This window comes from Mauremys mutica, chromosome 11 (assembly GCF_020497125.1).
Source record: "Mauremys mutica isolate MM-2020 ecotype Southern chromosome 11, ASM2049712v1, whole genome shotgun sequence".
NCBI lineage: Eukaryota > Metazoa > Chordata > Testudines > Geoemydidae > Mauremys > Mauremys mutica.
In genome coordinates, this window is record NC_059082.1 from 18,710,972 (window position 1) to 18,732,254 (window position 21,283).

At 44.6% G+C, this 21,283-nt stretch overlaps 1 protein-coding gene across 2 annotated transcripts in view; it reads left to right on the plus strand.

Annotated features, from left to right (window-relative positions):
• SLC27A2 (solute carrier family 27 member 2) overlaps positions 1-20,008 on the plus strand; it is a 30,572-nt gene extending 10,564 nt beyond the window's left edge. Inside the window, exons 5-11 of one of the 2 annotated variants that reach the window (XM_044979020.1) lie at positions 230-292; positions 7,156-7,350; positions 8,053-8,143; positions 10,872-11,070; positions 12,081-12,178; positions 17,407-17,537; positions 19,172-20,008. In XM_044979020.1, the coding sequence (XP_044834955.1) occupies positions 230-292; positions 7,156-7,350; positions 8,053-8,143; positions 10,872-11,070; positions 12,081-12,178; positions 17,407-17,537; positions 19,172-19,348 (954 nt within the window). In that variant the 3' untranslated portion in view covers positions 19,349-20,008. The remainder of the gene's footprint in view (positions 1-229; positions 293-7,155; positions 7,351-8,052; positions 8,144-10,871; positions 11,071-12,080; positions 12,179-17,406; positions 17,538-19,171) is intronic. The other variant, XM_044979021.1, reaches the window with a different exon arrangement.
• The last annotated feature ends 1,275 nt before the right edge of the window (positions 20,009-21,283 follow it).

The window sequence follows — 21,283 nt, forward strand, 5'->3', positions numbered from 1 at the left end:
CTGAGACTCACTGCCCTGGTGGGGGTTTTTTTGCAGTGTAAACATACCGAGTGTGCAGAGATTGCAACTGGGGAATTCCTCCAGCATTAAGATGGCTTATTCCTGTGTAATAAGCCTCCCCTCAGCATAAGAGGAAGAAGGGAGGAGCATTTGGAAGGGGAAGAAAGAGAACGGGGCATGCTGGAGCAAAGCCGTAGTTTCTTTGCTAAAAGCTGTTCCCTAATTTCAGAATCAAGTCCTAGTTAATGAATCTGTGTTCTTGGAGGTCTTAGCCAAAGAATTTCCTTTAATGGTAATGCAATATATTTATTTTATTTTAATATTGAGAGAAGAAACTCCTTAAGTCAATATCTGCTTATATGGACCGACTCATTTTCCCATTGCCTACTTTACTGCTCACACTACAATGTATTCTCCCATTAGTGCAAAGGACACATGAATCTGTTTTGACATTAGCAAGTATGTAACATACTCTCCATATTGTGAAGACTCAGTTTATAAAAACAAAAAGTATTAAAGTGAAAAACAGATGGGCCTTCGTTTAATATTTTCCGCATTCACATTTTCAATATTTAAAAAAAAATTAATAATGACTATTTTGGTGTAATATATTATTTTACATCTTTTTAGATAACTCTTTCCACCTGAGAAAGTAAAAGCACTTTGCACAGAATTTTACAGATACAGAATCAAGACAAGATCCTTGGCCCAAGGAGTTTACAGTCTAATTTAGATTAACATGAAATGTCTTTCAAACTAACTACCACTGACTTAAAGTGGGCATTTCTTTTGCACAATCTTGACAAAGAGTAGTACAATATGAACACGTCATAACTAGGCTCTCAGCTTCATATTCCATAACAATGAACGGAGGAAGTGCACACCTGCTATGATCTAGCTAGCTGCAGACCAAACACGAAAGGTCCCATGGGGAAATCAAGGAGCTGGTCATTTAACATTTGGACTTGGCTAGAATCAGTTTTTAGCAAGAAACACTAGACCAGGATAGTCATGTGACCCTCACAGGTGAAAGTGTTAGTGAAAAGTTCCCCAAATAACCAGATTGAGGGAGAGCTTCACTCATCTGGCATAGTAGCACAATCTTTGAGAAACTCATAGTCAAGCATGAGATGTGCTACCTAAGTAACCCATCAGCATTTTCTGTTGTATTCTATGAGGCCACAGGTACCTGTGTAGTGGTTAGAGCTGCCATATAATAGAAGCAGTGTAAAGATGGTGAAACCTCCCCCCATTCTCTGTGCATGCAAAATCAGGCCTGAGGTTTCTTGCTGTTTGTTTAAGGTGCCACTGGAATCCTTGTTGTTCGTTTGGATTTTTGTGCGTGTAGAGTATCAACTATGTAGCACTTTGTGGACTATGTAGGACAAGTACATGGCTATAAATAGGGAATAACTTCATTGAAATCAATGGAGTTACTCTGGGTTTAGGGTGTAAGTGGGATCGTTGGTCCCGAATACTATTTCTTCATTGCAGTTTCTGGGCCACTCTGGGCAGTGAAATAAAGTGGTAGTGTAAGTGGGTGTCATGGTCCATCACCCTCAGGTGAGGAGGGAGGCCATTCTGCCTCACTGTATTAGGCAATAACCCTCGGGCTCGGGCCTCACTGCTGGGGCCGAGCCACACGGAATCTGTAATCCTGTAGCCACCTAGCAGAGATAAACCAGCAGGGACAGTCTGGTGCTGTCGGCCCCTCGGGCAGGGCGAAGCAGAGAGCAGGCTTTAGCCCACCGCCTCTTGGCTGGGGCAGAAAGCACTTAAGAGTGCAGACTCTGGCCCTTTGGGGTGGGACAGAGCAGGGCGCAGGCTTTAGTCTCAACTTGTAGGCTAAGGCAGCCAGCAAATACACAATCGAGGCTCTGACTCTTTGTCAGCTAGTCTTTGACCCAGATAGTCTAGGGGTTCAGGTAGGGGAGAGCACTAACTGAGTCTAGAGTCCTAGCGTGGCGGACAGTAGACTTACACAGGCCTTCTGGCCCAAGGTGGGGACGGGGAGTCTGACACCCCAGGATTGGGGTGGCAGAGGATAAGAGGATGTGGGCCCATCCCTCTCCACCACAGAGGAACCCATGGAGCTGTAGCAACAGATACAAGCTAGAGAAAAAATACACTCTGAATCTATTTCTGCAGGCAGTAAACTTACCAGCATGTGCATACTGGTGAATACTAAGGTCTAACATCTAACAGCCATTCATAAATAGTCATGACCATTCTGCCAGGATTTGTTAACACAATAAATACTTAAAACCACTGCAAGTATCCTCCTCCCCAAGAACTCCTGATTGTGATAGCACTGATTCTGACAGTTATCTATATTAGTTAACAAGTGGCTAACTCTTCCCCACGCCATGCCTTAATATATTTTATGTACAAGTTACTACTTTGGTTGCAACATGGGGTTTGCTATTAACATAAATAGGTTAGTTTATAGTTGCTCATACTTCACTGAATTTTATCCTTTGGCAATCAAGCCCCATTTAATCATAGACTACAAAGGAATCACAAGCCATGTTGAGCTTAACCAAGGTCTCAAGGACTAGGACAGCTGGTGGCAGCTTTGCCACCTGATTAGAGGTCAGTTGTAAATGCCTAGAGGGGTGAAGGTCCTCAGTAATGTTAGCAGCACAGGCAAAAACAGCTGAACTGCTGACATGTTAATGAAAATACTGGGCGTCTTACATCAACTGAGAAACTTGCAAGGCTGAAACTGAAGCCAAGGGAAAGAATTATACTCCTGAAAATGATAGGGTAGTGTAATTGAGTGGCGTTTCGTGGGGGAAGCAGGCTTCCCATGGACATTACGCGGTAGTGGGAGCAGTTTATATATGGCGATCAGACTTTAAAAGAAAACCCACACACAGCTTTATTTTAATTATTTAACCCTGGAATTATCATCGCCCCAAGCACATAGGATTCAGCATCTTTGGAGAAAGCATTTCCATACAAGCAGGGCCTACAGGCTTCTCAAATGTCTGGTGTGGGGGCCCACGGGTACGCCATGTTCAGTAGATGTGCCTCTCCCAGAAAGCCGCAATTCAGACCTTAGAGAGAGCATGCAAAAGAGCTTGACATGGCAGAAGTTCTTATTTGTAGTGCGGCAGTGCCCTGAGGTCCTGGTCTCATTGCACTAGGCACTGCACAAACAAAGTGACTGTCCCTGCCTCAGAGAGCTGGCAGCCTAAGTAAGTTATACCTGGCTGTAAATTACCCTCTGCCTTAATTTACACCCTCCCATGGATTCTCCATCACTGGACATTTTAAAATCAAGATTAGATGTTTTTCTAAAAGATTTGATCTGGAAATTGTTTTGGGGAAGGTCTGTGGCCTGCGTTATACAGGAGGTCTGACGAGATGATCACAATGGTCCCTTCTGGCCTTGGACTCTATAAGCAACAAATGGAAAAGAATGAATGAGAGAGAGCGACTTCAGGACCCTGAAAGAGGAGGGACAGCCTGCTGGTCCGGAGTGAACCAACAAACAAACAGTCCCCAGTGCAACATTTCAAAATGGAAACACATATTTTGTCTCAAAGCCCTACTAGTCCCCAGTCAAACAATGTAAGAAAAAACCTCCCAGGACACACGAACATATTGTGCAGGCCTCGATAGCGCGCAAGTTACTGTCGACCCAGAAAGACTTTGGAATAACTGAACTCTACCATACAGGATTAGGGCACAAGTGTGCAGAACTTCAGCAGACAGTCTGGGTTGTTTTATATGCTACTTGGCTCTGCTTAGACATTTGAATGGCAAATCTCTCAGTAAATCAAAGAGGAAAGCCAATCAGAACTACTGGACCTATTGCGCAGAAAAGCAAAAATAACCCAGAAGCTACGTAAATAAAGTCCAGAACAATATCATGTGCTGGAATAATCAAAAAATAAAAGCAAACTATAATTAGAGCATTTGCATATTCAAAACGTGCAGCCTCATTACCATGGAAGTTTCTTGGCCTTTTTTGTTGTGAACATCTAACAATGTAAATGGATCCAAACTGCTGTCTCATGGGGCCAGATTCCTCCCTGGAGAAACTCCCTTGTCTTTAGTGGGCTTGCCCCAGGGAGAGATTTGCTCATTGTCTCTGTAACTAGACAGATAGACAGCTGCACAGAGAGAAGCATGAACTTTGAAGCCTCATTACGAACATTTAAATGACAAGAAATTGCTTAACAATTTCACCGCAGGCAGTTGGGTGAGAAACATTCAGCTGATGCAGCATTTCCCAAACTTCTGAAAGTTGAAGCTTCAGGAAAATAAAACTAATTGTGGTCACCTTGAACCTCTCCATGCTAGGGCAGCCGGGGGAAACTGGCACTGCCACTGTTCTACATCCTTCTCTTCCCCGTCTGGCTAGTCCTGCACTCACTGTTCTTTGAGATGCACTGAGCTAAGGTATCCATCCAGTGCAGCTGGACATTCCTGTGTCTTGCTGATGTCCCATTGGAGTCGGGGTGCTTGAGAAAATGCAAACAGCCTAATATTCTATCAGGCAGGAGTTCATTTGTTCCGATAACTGAGATGCCACCTGCTGCCTGGGAAAAAAAATAGGATTGAACTGTAGATATAACAGGGTAGCTGTCCCCTTAAATGAAATCGAGTCCAGCTCTCGTGTTCCACTCCAGGGGCACTCTAGTTTGGTGTAATGAGGATGGGGCTGCCGCTTGGAGTTATAAATTAGAGACAGCCCAAAGGCTAGAGAGAGTCCAGAACCCAGCCCTGAGAGAGGAAGAGTTTGGACAGAGTGCGCTCAGAGGAAGCATTGAGAGCATCAGGGAGGGGATGCCCGGGAAGAAGGAAGTGGTCAGAGTTCCTTCATGAGGAACAGAGCCAGAGCAGGCTGGTGAAAGCAGAAGGCAGGAAGGCAAACTTCCCTAGGCCAGAGAGGTATGGCTAGAGAGGGCTGAAGGCTGACGACAGCAGACAGAAATGCCTGTTGGTTCTCTGAGCTGTAAAGCTGAAGCCAGAGGGCCAGAGAGGGCTGCAGGCTGGGGAATGATGGAGGGGTGAGCCTGCGTATGTCTCCAGGCAAGAGCAGGAACCATCCCTTCAGGGCGGAGAAGCACCCCAGATAGAGGGGCTGGGGTGCGGTAAAGTGAGATGCTGAGGTGTGGTGAGAAAAACCGGATCTGTACCTGAAAGTTGGGGTGTGGTGTGGTGTGGGGAGAGATGCCAGAGCTGTAGCTTGTGTGTTGATGGCATGTTGGGACTTGACATGTGAATGTACTGTGTGGACTGTGCTGAGGAAATCTGAATTGTGGTTGTGAGACCTTTTGTAATAAACTAACTCTGCAAAAGGCTATTTATACTCTGAAAACTTGTGTGGAGTTACTGGGGACCCCGGAAGAAGGGGGAAACTGAGGAATGTGCACTGGTGGTGCTGTAGCCTGCCACTGGAGGGCGCTCCAGGAAGGGGCCACCTTATGAAATTATACTGGAGAATGCAGGCAGGTGATCAGCCCTGGGAAGTGGGGACACGAGAAGCGGAAAATCGAGACAGAGGGCCACTTTCAGGGCCACCATAAGGCCACAAGGGGGTGCCATGAAAGCAGCCATCCTGTGACAGTGGGTTTACAATAGAATTTGGGCCAGTAGCAACAGTGAAAACAGTCCAGGTTAATAAGCCAACATGTATTTTAAAAAAAAAAAACTCTCCCCTCGAGCCTTGAAATGCTGTTGGGTATTAAGTTACATAACTATGGGCTGGTCCACACTAAGAAGCGGGGTCGAACTAGGGTACGCAAATTCAGCTACGTGAATAGCGTAGCTGAATTCGAAGTACCCTAGTTCGAACTACTCACCCGTCCAGACGCCGCGGAATCGAAGTCCGCGGCTCCAAGGTCGACTCCGCCACCGCCTTTTGCAGTGGTGGAGTACCGGAGTCGACCGCGGCGCTTCCGGAGTTCGAACTATCGCGTCCAGATTAGACGCGATAGTTTGAACTCCGAGAAGTCGAACTCACCGCGTCGACCCGGCTCGTAAGTGTAGACTAGCCCTATGAGGAGCAAATTCTCCTCAGAAATTAGAAGATCTGGAAGAGCAATGTCCCCAGATTTTGTCAAAATTCCCAGAGTACTATTGCTCCATTCACTGTTTCCTAAAGCCCATTAGAATTGCTTGTGTATTATAGACTATATGTACAGGCAAATCGGTTCTCTTTTATTGCTGGGATGTAAGTAAATAAATAATAATTTGTTTAAGCAACCAGATGAACTGTCACCCTTGCCTTGATCATCTCCATATTTATATGTTGTGTGAAGAGCACATTTATGGCAGCATATTAAAAAATGAGAGGATAATGTTCTCATTTTAATGGGCTCAGTCCTGCACTCCTCTCACAGGCTAATGTATTGCTTAGGTAATGACTTCAGTGCCAAGAAAGCTTCTCCCCCCCACCCCCCGAATGTCATTTTGAAATATAGGAAATTTGAAAATCTGTCCATTTTTAGGCTTTGGCTACACTTACACTTCAAAGCGCTGCCGTGGCAGTGCTTTGAAGCGCTAAGTGTAGTCAAAGCGCCAGCACTGGGAGAGAGCTCTCCCAGCGCTGTCCGTACTCCACCTCCCTGTGGGGAATAACGGACAGTGCTGGGAGCCGCGCTCCCAGCGCTGGGGCTTTGACCACACTGGCAATTTGCAGCGCTGGAGAGGGTGTGTTTTCACACCCTGCTGCAGCGCTGCAAATTTGTAAGTGTAGCCAAGCCCTTACCTCCTAAATCGTTGACAGCACTAAGGGTGAAATTCAACCAGTGCAGAGGGTCACTACAAATCTTGTGCACAAAACAGGCTTAAGTGGAACATAAAATGGTGCATAAGTTTCATGCTGACCCTCTGCAGGTGGTGAATTTCACCCTCAGGGGCCAGCCCTGCCCACACTGAAGTCAGTTTTGCAACTGATTTCAGCTGAAGACAGATAGTCAGCCTAGTGCTGCTCCAATATTCCTTCTCCTGTCTCTGATATTAGGGAATGTAAGTATCAGGCCATCTATCCATCTCTCAACTGCACGTGTAGCTGTAAAGATGTGTGCGCCTGTTATACTTCAAAATGTGCTTTATGTGTGCAGACTGATGTTTCCTTTAAACTTGTTCGTTTTACTCAACCTAATCATTAATCTATGTCTGTTGGGTTTTCATGTCCAGAAAGACAGCGACGGTGATCACAGAGTAAGGATTGCCATAGGCAATGGGATAAGGGCTGATGTTTGGAGGGAATTCGTCAGAAGATTTGGAGACATCCGTATATTTGAGTTCTATGCTGCAACCGAGGGAAACGTTGGGTTTATTAACTACACTGGAAAAGTCAGTGCCGTGGGGAGAGTAAACTACTTCCATAAAGTAAGTAAAATAACATCAGTGCTGGCATTCTGTCCTTCAGGGGAGAAGTTCAACTCATTGCCAAGGGCTTACCCGGGCCCTCCACATCACTTAAGCCCTAAGAGGCAAATGCATAGCCCAGTGCTCAGCTGAACCTTGTACAGACATACCCAGGGAAGGGATCCTTGCACTCCCCAACGTTAGCTTGTGCCTGTCTCATGCTAGACATCACCATAACTGCTGCCATCTCACTAAGAGTATGTCTACATTGCAATACAATACCTACAGCTGGCCCATGTCAGCTGACTTGGGCTGGCAGGGCTCAGGCTGCAGGACTATAAAATTGCAGTGTAGATGCTTGGGCTCGGGCTGGAGCCTGGGCTCTGGGACCCGACACGCGGGGAGGGGTCCCGGAGGCTGGACTCTAGCCTGAACCTGAACCCAAAACATCTTCACTGCAGTTTTATAGCCCCACAGCCTCAGCCCTGCAAAGCCAAGTCAGCTGACCCGGGCCGGCCACGGGGTGTTTCATTGCAATGTAAACATGCCCAGAGAGCCCCCTACAGCTGCCAGCATTTCAGACAAAAGAGCATTTGGACACTGAACGTATTTCTGAAATATTATGAAGTTAGCACTTTTTAAAGCCACACTTTAATATGTAGACTATATTGAGAATTCGATTCAGACATTCACGTGTATGTATATTTTGTACATTTTCACTAGAAAATGGTACACTATGAGCTGATTAAATACGACGTAGAGAAAGATGAACCAGTCCGAGACGAAAATGGATATTGCATAAGAGTTCCTAAAGGTACCAATGTTTACTCCTTAAAAAAATAAATCACAAAGAAATTTAATTCTTTAAAATCACAAATTAACCTCTCTATGCTCATCTTAATGGAAAAGGTTGTTTAGGACAGTTGGGTGATCTCTAGCTCAGGGATTGGCAACCTTTGGCCCGCAGCCCATCAGGGACCTCCGCTGGCAGGCCGGGATGGTTTGTTTACATGCAGCGTCCGCAGATTCGGCCGATGGCAGCTCCCACTGGCCGCGGTTCACTGCTCCAGGCCAACGGGGGTTGTGGGAAGCGGTGGCCAGCACGTCCCTCAGCCCGCGTTGCTTCCAGCAGCTCCCATTGGCGTGGAGCGGCGAACCGCAGCCAGTGGGAGCTGTGATCGGCCGATCCTGCGGACGCTGCAGGTAAACAAACCGTCCAGCCCACCAGCGGCTTTCCCTGATGGGCTGCGTGCCAAAGGTTGTGGATCCCTGCTCTAGCTTTTAAACACAAATAAGAAAATTTGTTGCTGTGGGAATGAGATCTGATATGCAGCTTTAAGGAAAGACAAGGGATGATGTCAGATCAAATAAATTTATATTTATATTACATGATGTTTTAATAATTCTATCTGCCTTCACTATGTTTGCAGTCTCTTTTAGTTGAGGGTGCTTTAACATTTTTACCTTGGAGCTAACAATCTTTTCATAGTACAGACCTTGGCTTTAAACTTGAGCCATCTTGTTTGTGTCTGATAAATTTACTTAACCTGACTCCGAAAGAAACATTTACAAAATTATTATATAGTAAAATCTGTGCCCCTGTAGATTAAACTTTCATTGTTTTTAATGGAAAATGCAGCTATGAAAGTGAGGCAACTACTTTGATACTTTACACGTGTTAAGCATTTTCACATGGAGGATGACTTTATAACTGGAATGTACAATTCTGAGTTCAAACTGAACACTCCCTACAGCTATTGATTTCACATGCAGGATTCAGGCGATATTTTTTTTTTCAACTTCATCTCCCTGGCTGTCCTTTTCAATCTCATACATGGAGCTGCTCAAAAATTCAGTGCTGAGGCCAGATTCTCCTTTCATTTACACTCATGCAACTCCACTGAAGTCAGCAGAATTGCACGGATATATCTGAGAGCGGGATTTGGCCTCTGGACTACAAAAATGCCGGATACATATTTGTGCGAGGGAGGAATGAGAGAGGGCTGGGGGGTGGAGCAGAAATGCATGCTCCTGCTCTATGTATAGGGGAAGATCCTCCACCAGTGTAAATTGGCCTATGCCACTGAAGTCAATGGGGCAATGACAATATACACTAGCTGAGGATCTGCCCCATGGTGCGTCTCCTTCTCCCCCCTCCAACCACAACCCCACATCATGGACTGGCAGGAAGGAGAGAGCGCACATGCCTGGTATTGTGTGTAAAAGTTTATATCGGGGAGGTTGGGGTTTTAGCCATTGAGTTGGGGGCTGTTTCTAGCATTTGGTTATGAATAATTATGAAGTGCTAGAGAAACAAACTCTGTATCCATAAAATGGATAAATGTGAAATCTCCACCAAATCCCAAGAGAGCAGGATGGAGAAGGCTGCCAAGTGTGCAGCTGCAATTTATTTTGCACACAGTCTGGGTAAAATTCGCCCCAGAGCACAGCACCCACACAAGGCCCTATCTTCCCACTGAACATGGGTGAATTTCACTTTGCATATCAACACAGGTGCAATACCGCCTCCTTCCAAACGTTACACTCCCATCCCTCAGCACAAGTCACTCCATAACTATAGCTTCTCCTGGTCTAGGGAGCAACGTACTGTAGCTGTGGCTGCGCTAAGCAGGTTTTTTATGCATTCACAGTGAGTGGGCTGAGTCCTTACATGCATTCTCCCCTCACAGCTGGTTCTTTGTGCTGCTTGTTGGATGACTAAGGCCTGGTCTACACTGGGTGGGCGGGGGAGGGAGGATTGATCTAAGATACGCAACTTCAGCTACGAGAATAGCGTAGCTGAAGTCGACGTATCTTAGATCGACTTAGAATCACTTACTTCTCGTCCTTGCGGCGCGGGATTGACAGCCGCGGCTCTCCTGTCGACCTTGCTTCCGCTTCTTGCCAAGCTTGGAGTTCAGCTGTCGATGGGAGAGCGATCGGGGATCGATTTATCGTGTCTACACTACACGATCCGGCGGGTAGTATAGACGTACCCTAAGAGGTGAACAAGCCCTGAAGCACTCAGTACAGCATGGGAGTAGCCTGGTTTGTAGGGAAGTGGAGTACAAGTGGCCCGATTCAGAGGATGCTTATGGAGTAATCCTGCTTATCCCCAGGTGGGATCAAGCCCTGTGTAGGCTGAGATTTTCAAAACTGCCTAGGGAATCTAGACACCCAGTTTCAGTTAATTTTAATGGAAATTGGGCATCCAAATTCTTAAGAGGCTTTGCAAATCTCAGCCTAAATCTTTAATGACTCTGTTCACCTGTCCGCTAGAGTATGGTTGGTAGTATCGTGTAACTCATAATATCTGCTGTATTTGTGAGAGCCCATGGTATTGAAAGGATGAGACTGAGCCCTTAACCTAGAGTTATACGGCTAATTTTAAGGGCAGGTGATTATGAAAGAAGACTAAAATGATTCTATAACATCTACAAACATCATCACTGCTATTATATCATTTAAAATCACATAGATAGTGTCATCAGTTTACGTGGTGGTTTGCAAACACATGACAGACATTTTTTCCCCCTTCATAGGTGAAGCAGGGCTGTTGATCTGCAAAATCACACCATTGTCTCCTTTTACTGGCTATGCAGGAGCAAAAAGCCAGACAGAGAAGAAAAAACTAACAAATGTCTTCCAGAAAGGGGATTTATATTTTAATAGTGGTGACCTTTTAATGGTTGACCAGGACAATTTCATCTACTTTCACGACAGAGTCGGCGACACATTCCGGTTAGTTAATTAAGATACTTAAGACTGAAGAAAATATTAATTCATTCTCAGTTCCTTCTGACTCCTTGTCCAGCATCTCTCAATGATTGATGAAGAGCACTCACTTGTCTCAACGAGTTATCTGTTGCATCTTTCTCAAAAACCTGACTCCAGAAAGGGAGATTAGATGCAAGCTGCTAACTGGCAAGATTGCCAAAAGGTTTTTTGAGCTACATAGTAGCTTCTTTAAGGAAAACTGGTACCCTGCCTTCCTAAAGGTTGGTTTAGGGAGTCTCTACCTACAACAAGCCTAATGGGTTCTAAGTGCCTTCATCATCTAGAGAGGTCATGGGTCCAGCTCACAGATTGTAGCTGGAGCTTCCCCAACATGTCTAGCCACTTGGAACTCAAGCCTCCCTTCAACAGGCCCTGCTGTGTCAGCATGGAGGCAGACAGCTCCATTTGGATTCAGGAGGTTTCATCCTCAAAGTAAGATGAAAAATCTCAACAGTGAGACTCATCTCTACTATCGGGTGGGGGCAGCTCAGCTTGACCATGCTGTCCACCACCAGCACCAGGAATGGTTCTGTAGCATGATACTGCCCAGGTGCCATGGTGGAGGCAAAATAGCTTTCCTTCACCCCCTGCATAACCACAGCAGAAGACTTCAAAATATCTGTATGTTTCAATCTGCTAGACTCAGCCTGGGACTCCCCTCTCTCGCTGTAAGCCACTGAGACCCCAGAATACTAGAGCTGGGGAGAGGGTGTTTAGGGCCCACAATATTGACAGTTGACAAAAGAAAATCAGAAGGCAATACATTGGGCTACAGGTAGAACAAAAGTCTTTCCTTGAACTCTTTGGAACCTCACAGGTTCCATGTACCCCAACAGGTAGGGCATCAAAACAGGTCCCTCGTGCCAATGGGAATGTGCACCCTGACCCTAAAGTGCAAGTGCAATGGTAAGCCCATGACAACATTGTTGTTGATCAGAAATGATGAAATCTGCTCACTACTGTATGTTTTCCAGATGGAAAGGAGAAAATGTGGCTACTACTGAAGTTGCAGATATTTTAGGATTGATCAACTTTGTCCAAGAAGTTAATGTGTATGGAGTGCCTGTGCCAGGTATAAATGAATCATTTGAAAATCTGGTAACACAAGATCTTTTTTTTTTTACATAGATTAGCCTAATTTCATCACATACTAAGTGAACTGTACAAAAAGGCTCTCTCTCTTATGGCTTCTCTATTCTTCATGTGCTGCATCTGGTAAATTCAGTCATTTGTGTGTGTACAATGTCTATTAGCTGCAGAGCCTTAGCAAAAACTTCCTTTTTAATCTAGTATTTGGCGAGGGATGTTAACAGGAAAGTAGGAGAGGATTTGAGATTTAGAAACCACACTAGAAGATAACTAGCCATTATGTTTTATAGCTACCAGATCTGCACTCACTGTAGAGTGAGTGGGGGGAAATACCGTGAAAAGAGATTTTTGGGAAAAGGAAGAAGAAGGTAGTTTGGGAAATTGAGTCTCCTCCCACCTCTCTTCAATGAGCTGAATCCCCAAAAGCAATTCTAACCACATGTAGAGTCTCTTTTGTATCACATGTACAGTTTTCTACTCCCCAGATAATCAGGTGGTCCTCAGAACATTAAATAAAGTCTCTCATCCCCATTTAATCTGTATCATGGCAATTATCATTATGTAATTTTAAGAGCACTGACACTGGGTCAGATTCTCAGGTGTGTCAGATTAACCCTTCTTTGACCCAAGGGGTCAAAGTATGTAGCTTTACACCACCTTTCTGTCTCCTTTATCTTGGAGGCTGCCGGGGGCCCAAATGTCCCCCTGAGCAAGTTAGAGCAGCCCCAAGGCTGCTCTAATTTGTTCCTGTGGATGACAGATCCCAAGGAGCCACTCCACAGACCAGGATCATTGGAGCACACTGCATTCCATCAAATGCCCCTTATGCTGCAGAGGGTGAAAAGTGGCTGAGGATCTGGCCCAGTGTGCTTGGTGCAGTACAGGGCACAGATGAAGATGCTGTCCCTACCCATATGGGTTTGTAATCTAATAACTTAATAGAATAGAAACATTTCAGATACCCTCAATATGCCATGCAATGTCGCTCACCTGATTTGCACACCTTTCTCCATCTGTCAGGTCTTGCTGAAAAGGGCTTTGTGATGGTAGATCCCAGCATGATCCATGTGGGGGGATCACAGTGAAACTTTGGGGGACCCTAAAGCAAACAAAGAGAATGTCAGTTTAGAATCAGTAACTTGTCTTACATTTGCTGTCGTAGTTTTTGTGGCTCCTGTAAAGGGGGGGAGGGTAGCCTTGGGCCCATATTTGCTTTTGGTGATAGGACCAAAAGGTTTTTCAGAAAGAGCTTTTTTCCTGCTTTGAAATTCAGGCCCAGTCTAGCCTAGAATACACTACGATGTAGCTGTGTTAGTCTGTTTCAGCAAAAACAACGAGGAGTCTTGCGGCACCTTAAAGACTAACACATTTATTAAAGCATAAGCTTTTGTGGGCTATGACCACTTCTTCAGATGTGTGTGGCTTCAATGGCTAATTAACACTTTGGAATTAGGAAGTCTTTGTTCAAGATTTCACTCCCCGATCTATTTCCTGAAAGCATGAGAACTCCCAATACAATCTCTGACACATCCAGTAATTCCTCTGGCCATAGCAGGGCTGACCATAGTGGACATTCCTGATGTTTCCAGGGTAAAAAAAAACCAAAACCCAGCAGAACCCCTTAGCCCACCCACAACTATTTCAGGCCATTTGTATTTATCCAAAAGAAACCATAATGGACAAAGAACCAAGATTTCTTTGCATATCACCATTAACAACTAAAGCAAAATTAGAGTTTGTCTCTTTAAATCATCATCTTTGTTGCACCTGCCTTTGAGATGGAGATAAACACACAATTGCCATGGGAGAGATTTCACAAGCCAAGTAACCATGTGAATAGTCCAGAGTTCCTTAGCCTCTTCTCAGATTACATTGTCGGAGATGAGGGAAATCTAGCCTAACTCCCACTGGACTTGTAAAACCAGCTAGAAGAGGTGTTAGTATCCAATTACTGACTGGCCTTATGGGAAAGCAACGGTAATTGCTCAAAGCAGTTCTCTGCTTACCACAGCATTATACAGTTGTTGATTTTGTTGCACGTAAACTTGTTTTTATAGGCTACAAATATTTGTATTTCCATCTCTTAATGCACCTGGGGGTTAACCACACAAAATAAAATACAGAAGCTCAGGGAAGAGCTAACCAATCCAGCGTGTTCAGGTGCAAAAATAGAAAGCGCCAAACCAGACCTTTCAATAATATGAGTAAATAAATCTGAATGCCAGGTGGCTTCTTTGAGCAGGTGATCTGGAAGGAGGAAGAGAACCATGCTTCCGATGATGGGCTATGCCCATTGCTCTCACTAAACTCACATCTTTTTCTTTTGCTCTGCACTGCCTTTAGCTTCCACTTTCCCATTCTGTCTGGATAATGGGGCCTCTACACAGCCCTATGTCAAGCATTAACATGACTGCCAGCTGCAAAGCCTTTTGTGGGGATATTAGCTGTGTCTTCATGGGGCTCCATTGGTTTGTGAAAATGTCTTTGTCCTTTTTACAGTGCTACAAAGCTACTACAGAAAACCATAGGATAGGTGTATGCTTGTGGGGTATTTATGAGATTGTAGTATTGCTCGGGCTAGTTTCCCCATGGTGTTTGTGTTCCCGGGTGATAGAAATACCATGAAAAGATCAGCCCCTTATGCTGTTTTGTCTGCCCGCCCGCCCGCCCCCCCCCATCAATCAATATCTCAGGCAAGAAAACATCAAGAATGTAACAGATACAAATACCCAGTTATCTGGATTTATGCAGAACTCAAATGCACATCACTTTTGGATGGTGATGAATGAGGAGAGACTGGATTTTATTCCTCTCCATTAGGGTGATCAGAGAGCAAGTGTGAAAAATCAGGACAGGGGGTGGGGTGGGGGTAATAGGAGCCTATATAAGAAAAAGACCCAAAAATCAGGACTGTCCCTATAAAATTGGGATATCTGGTCACCCTACTCTCCAACCTCACCCAAGATGTATGAGTTTGAGCAAAAAATCCAGAAGGAATGTCCAGAATTACAGTATTTCTTGTTGACACCCACTAGACCGGGGTAGGCAACCTATGGCACGCGTGCCGAACGCAGCACACGAGCTGATTTTCAGTGGCACTGCCTGGGTCCTGGCCACCCAGTCCAGGGGGTTTCTGCATTTTAATTTAATTTTAACTGAAGCTTCTTAAACATTTAAAAACCTTATTTATTTTACATACAATAATAGCTTAGTTATATATTATAGACTTATAGAAAGAGACCTTCTAAAAATGTTAAAATGTACTACTGGCACGCGAAACCTTAAATGACAGTGACTAAATGAAGACTCGGCACCCCACTTCTGAAAGGTTGCCAACCCCTGCACTAGACACCAGATAGAGACAAAAGAGCATGGGATTATCATTTATCAGCGGCTTGCACAACTGAATAATGTTTAGCATGTTTAAAGTGATACCTTGCTTAAATTTTATCCTGCAAAGCAATTAATGAATTCTGGGCCATATTTACCACTTGGTTACCCTAGTGTAAATCTAGACATTGATTTACACTGGTGTAGCAGATAGCAGAATGGGCTCTTAAATTCCTTTTTAAACAATAAGAGCCAGATTTTAGAGTGCTTGGCACTCTAGGTTGACACCAGACTTTCAGAAGGGCTCAGCTCCCACTTAGGGACCCAATAGAAGGCAGATTTTCAAAAACATTCATCGCCCAGCAGTTCCCATTGTGATGCTTATGGTCAGATTGTCAAAGGAACTCGGTACCTGACATGCTGAATTATTTTAAAAATCTGGACACTTGTTTTGGTGCTTAAATGGGAATAGGAGTCTCTTGAAAAAAGCTGGCTCTAAATACCTATTAACAACAAAATAGGATTGGAGGGAAAGATTCACCTGTGGAAAATATAGGTTAGTATGAAATCCAAAAAGAATCGGGTGTGAAACCAGTGTAACCCTCACGCAATTTGGCTTAAACTGCTGACGCTTTAAACACTTTGTATCGTTTATTCTAAATATTCTCTAATAATGTAAACACTGACTTTTGCGGTAGTTGCAGGTGTCAGGACCTGCCAGAGTTTGGCCTACTGTAAGCAGTGCATGAGAAAATCAGGTCTAGCAGGTTTTCTATTATTTTATGGATTAAAAATAATTCCATAATGCCCCTGTTTGAACATCCATTTAGTCACAAAATGACTGTAGGAATTTATTTTAAATATCAGGTCTGATCTCCTGTTGAAACCATTCTGTCCCCTCCTTCCCTGTCCTAGTTGTTAAAATATTTGCTGTATATTAAGTATCCTGAGTGATTTCGGAAGGGCTAGGGAGGAGGCTACTGAAGGGTTGCAGAGAAGGACAGAACTCTTGAACAGAACTCTTGGTAGATGGGGAGGCAGAAAAACACTGGAGATTTGTGGATCTGTAACAATTCCACATTAGGGTCCATTTTGTACATTTCTGAACCATTTATATGCCAGAAATACCAGAACCAATTAACATAACAGCCATATTGGATCAGACCATTGGTCCATCTAGTCCAGTATCCTGTCTTCAGACAGTGGCCAGTGTCAAGTGCAGGGGCGGCTCCAGGCCCCAGCACGCCAAGCGCGTGCTTGGGGCGGCAAGCCACTGGGGGCGCTCTGCCGGTCGCCGCGAGGGCGGGCTTGTCCCGCGGCTTCGGCGGACCTCCTGCAGGCAAGCCACCGAAGGCAGCCTGCCTGCCATGCTTGGGGTGGCAAAATGCCTAGAGCCGCCCCTGGTCAAGTGCTTCAGAGGGAATGAACAGAACTGGTAATCATCAAGTGAGCCATCCCCTGTCGCCCATTCCCAGCTTTGGCAAACAGAGGATGGATAGATTTAAATGAGACATGCTTTGTGCTCAGTTGCCGGGTTCTTTTTTTACAGCAATTTACAGTAGAGTTCATATTTCTTCTACTTAGGGATCAAATTCACCCCGTGCATAAAACCCATGTGAAGCTCTCTGCACAACTTAACCCCAATGTTAAAAGTCAAGTTCTGAGATTTCACTCAGTCCCACCTGAGTGCAATTTCTGCCTAAGGGTTAAAGTGGTGTGGGGGATCCTGCACAGGGTTGGGGTTTCCCTCAGTTCTATAAATGTATTGTTCCCATCATTAGAGATCTTTAAATAATGAAATAGCTGAGAAACACAAGTTGGTATTTATACAACAGGAATTTAGTTATCAACCATTATTTTTGCCTATAACTGTTCCTCTAGGTCACGAAGGCAGAATAGGAATGGCATCCATTAGACTAAAGGAGGGCTGTGAATTTAATGGGGAGCAGACATACAGACACATTGTGGACTACCTACCGAATTATGCAAGACCTCGCTTTGTAAGGATTCAGGTAAGGCAGCCTTCCTACATGTCTCCTGCCTCACTGCAAAAAAAGAGGGCATTAGTCTGTCTGCATTCTCTTCTCCCTTGTTTCTATGAGGATCTCAGACACTTATAATTATGCTGGCAGCACTCTAGGGTCCTCTTTCTTCCCTCGTTTACACTTGTTTTACACCACTGAGAAAGGAGAATCAGGCCCATGATGTTTCCATTCTGCCTGGAACCAGAAAGCTGGGTGAGCACATGAGACTGCAGGATGCCTGTCATGTGTCTGAATGTATCACACGTGTCCCTATGAACCAGAAAGGTCTCTCAGTGGAAACATACAGACTTCCTCTTACGTACCCTTAACACAGCGAAGGGAGCTAAGTTTCAAACTTAGGCTGTGCTGGTCTGCAAACTGCTCTTGCAGACATAGGGATCCACCCACCTGGAGCACGGCAGGCTAGGGGCCCCTGACACTTCTACATTTTAATACACTGATGAACAAACAACCTCAGGCTTCCTTTTCTATATTATTCATGGTGAAAAATAATGTTTAAGCTAAACTGAGGAAGCCAATCCTGAGGGTAATTTGATTGTATGTATCTATTTATTACAAATAAAAGAATTCTCCCCTTAAGAAGACCATGTACTTACTGGGATGGTTCATCAGAAGAAAGACAGAGATATTAACATCCCAAACTATTTAATCCAGCCTCTGTCTTTGGGTAGCTATGCGAATAATCACATGAGGCAAACTATACTGAGCTTTGCCATCCACAACGCAACCCCCAGAGACTTACCTAACCTCCTGTAGAGATTTCCCTCTCCTTCCTTTTCTGAGTGAAATCCTGCCCTTTTCACACCCCACTTCTCTTAAACTCAGAACAGGGTCCTAACTGCACCAGGCCTCATTGGGAAGCCAGCGGATTTGTTTTAGCTTCCCTGCTCTCCAGGAAGGATTCCCTTGGAGCCAGCCTTCCGCTGGCTTCACTCTGGTTCCGGGAGGCCACTTTGTGCTGGAGCCCAGATGCTCAAGATCTTAGGATGGGGGGATGTTATGGCTGCAAGGCACCCTTTGTGGCCTGAAAGAAGCTATAGACCCTGTCACACCATCTCTTTAATAGACATTAGTAAGGCCCTGATTCAGCAAAGCATTTAAGCACATGCTTAAATTTAAGGCTTAACTTTAAGCACGTGCTTAAGTGCTTTGCTATATCAGGCCCTGAAACAATAGTCTCTCATTAAGTTACAGATGGAACATGCATGAGTATGCTCACATGAGTCTCCTGGCCTCGTTGCTGAAGGCCATAGAGATCTGTTCAGGATGGAGGGCAGTGCAGAAGGCCTTGTGTGGCACACATGCTGAAACCTGCAGAAATAATTCTTGGGTAAATTTAGGTACTTGTACATTTTTGTTAGCTTGTCTCTGACTCCTAGCTATGAGGCTACAGAGCTGCATCAAAACTGAGTTCCACATCTCAAAGATATTAAATGTCTATACCACTGGAGATAGGATTTACATTTTTCTTCATGTAACCATTGCACTTGGAGAAAATGCAAGACAGTTTTCTTCTGAATGATTTGACTTTTACTGCTTTAAAGATAGCACCCACTGTTGGTTGCTTGTCAATGTCAGAGTATCCTTTTTGTTTTTTCTAGGATGCTATTGAGATCACAGCAACTTTTAAACACCGTAAAGTGCAATTAGTGGAGGAGGGCTTCAACCCAGCAGTCATCAGGGATGGCATGTATTTCCTGGATGACAAAGAAAAGATGTATGTGCCGATGACACAGGACATTTATAACGCTATAAATAACAATAGCCTAAAACTATGAGTGTGTCCAAAAAATCACTGGTCTAGAATATTCAGTTTTCAAAACACGTTAGTGCGTTTAAAAGTCCAAAAAGCCATTTTGGTGAGTTGATAACTGTTACCAAGTGCCTCTATCCGAAATTCTGTGTGATGGAGATGTTTTAATAGTGACACAATCTACATAAAACTACTTTTCTTTTTCCGTGTGGTCTGTGTGTTAACCTTCACACTCCCCACCTTCACCCAGGATACACAACAACTCTGCCTCCACTTACATCTCAGGCTGGCTGCTCCTTCCTCTTCCCCTCTCGAACCCAACACTGTCCACTCCCATCACCATATTGCTCCCTGCCTCCACTGGTTCTTCTGTGCCTCTCTCACACTGCCCTTTGTGCCTGGAACAGCCTCCATGCCCCAGCGCACCATCATTCTTGTTCTTGTGCGCAATCTTGTACTCAAATGCTTTCCTGAGTCAGGGCCTCAAAACGGAACAGGAGAGGAAATTCAGAATTAGCAAGGCACATACACAGCTTATTAGGCAAATCACAATCAACTTGTGCTCTGACTTGTGTTATGTATGTAGATTGTAAGCTCTTTTAGAGCAGGGACCTGTCTTCGATTGTCATATAGCGCCGTGAATGACTCTGTGGTGCTGTAGAAATAATAAATCAGAATGCTGTGGGGCTGGGTTTTTAGGTTTGTGTGTCCATATGCCACTCAATCTCTGCAGACACACCTCAGAGAACTGGGTCCCTTGTTAGGCTTTTTGCCAATATACTGAAGTCACTATAAATCATTATGACTCCAGGTAATTCACTTTCAGGATTTTAGTTCTGAAGCAGTTCAAGTCGTGTTACCCTTGAGCCACACCACATTGTCAACTGATTTCACCTGGAGTGAAGAGCGGACCACACATGGCCTTTGTACACGCCAACTATACCACTAACTAAAGCAGTACAACCTTTCCCCCGCCACCCCACCCCCCAGTGTGGCGGCAATTATACCAGAATAAATGTACTTATACCAGTATAGTTTATTCCAGTACAGGAAGGGGAATAAACTATACCGGCACAAGGAACCTTTATACCAGTATAACTGTGTCTACATTAAGGTGTTTACTGGTATGACTGTATCAGTTAAAAAAAATCACACCCCTAACCAACATTACTATACAGGTACACGAAGTGTGTGTGGATCAGGCCTAAGATTACTGTCTTATCTGCTCTCAGAACCTTGGATTAGATGCTCTCATTAGTTTTTCTTCATTGTAGCAGAGATGTTCTCACTTTAAAGTATTTTTAATGCACCGAATAATAAATGTGCTAAAAAGGACTGATTTTTATAATAATTCACAAGAATTTTCCTTGCCAGAGTTACAGTGGGGCATTAATAGGGCTGTGTGGAAGGCTAGTGTCTCCATAATCAAACATGTTCTTGGGATGGGTTAGGTTCTGCTAGGGTTAAAAAGCCAGGCAAACAGTATGAGAGAAACACTGTACAGGATTAATAGGCCAAACTCTGCCCTTGTTTATATCTGTACAGCCCAATTTACCCCCGCGGGGGGGGGAGGAGGGGGATGCGGGGAGGTTCGCCTCCACTGGTGCTGCATGGGTGCAACTCAGGCAAAATGTGGTTTTACTGGCCGGAGCTGGTGCTAGCTCATTGGGAGCCCTTATGCAGGAATATTCTTGCCCCATCCCCTCCCCACACACAACACACACTAATAATTAATAGGGGGCCCGCTTGAGCTGCTCAGGGTCCTAAGCAATTGCTTAGTCTGCTTATGCCTAGAGCCCTGTATGGAAACAGAATTTGTATCTGCATCTGAACTGCACTCCGCAAAAATGATCTGTGGATACCCATATCTGGATGTGGATATCTGTGGATATAAACCAGATATCCACGGATTGGCAGGGCTCTACTTATGCCTAATGCTGGCTCTGTTACTGAGCCAGAG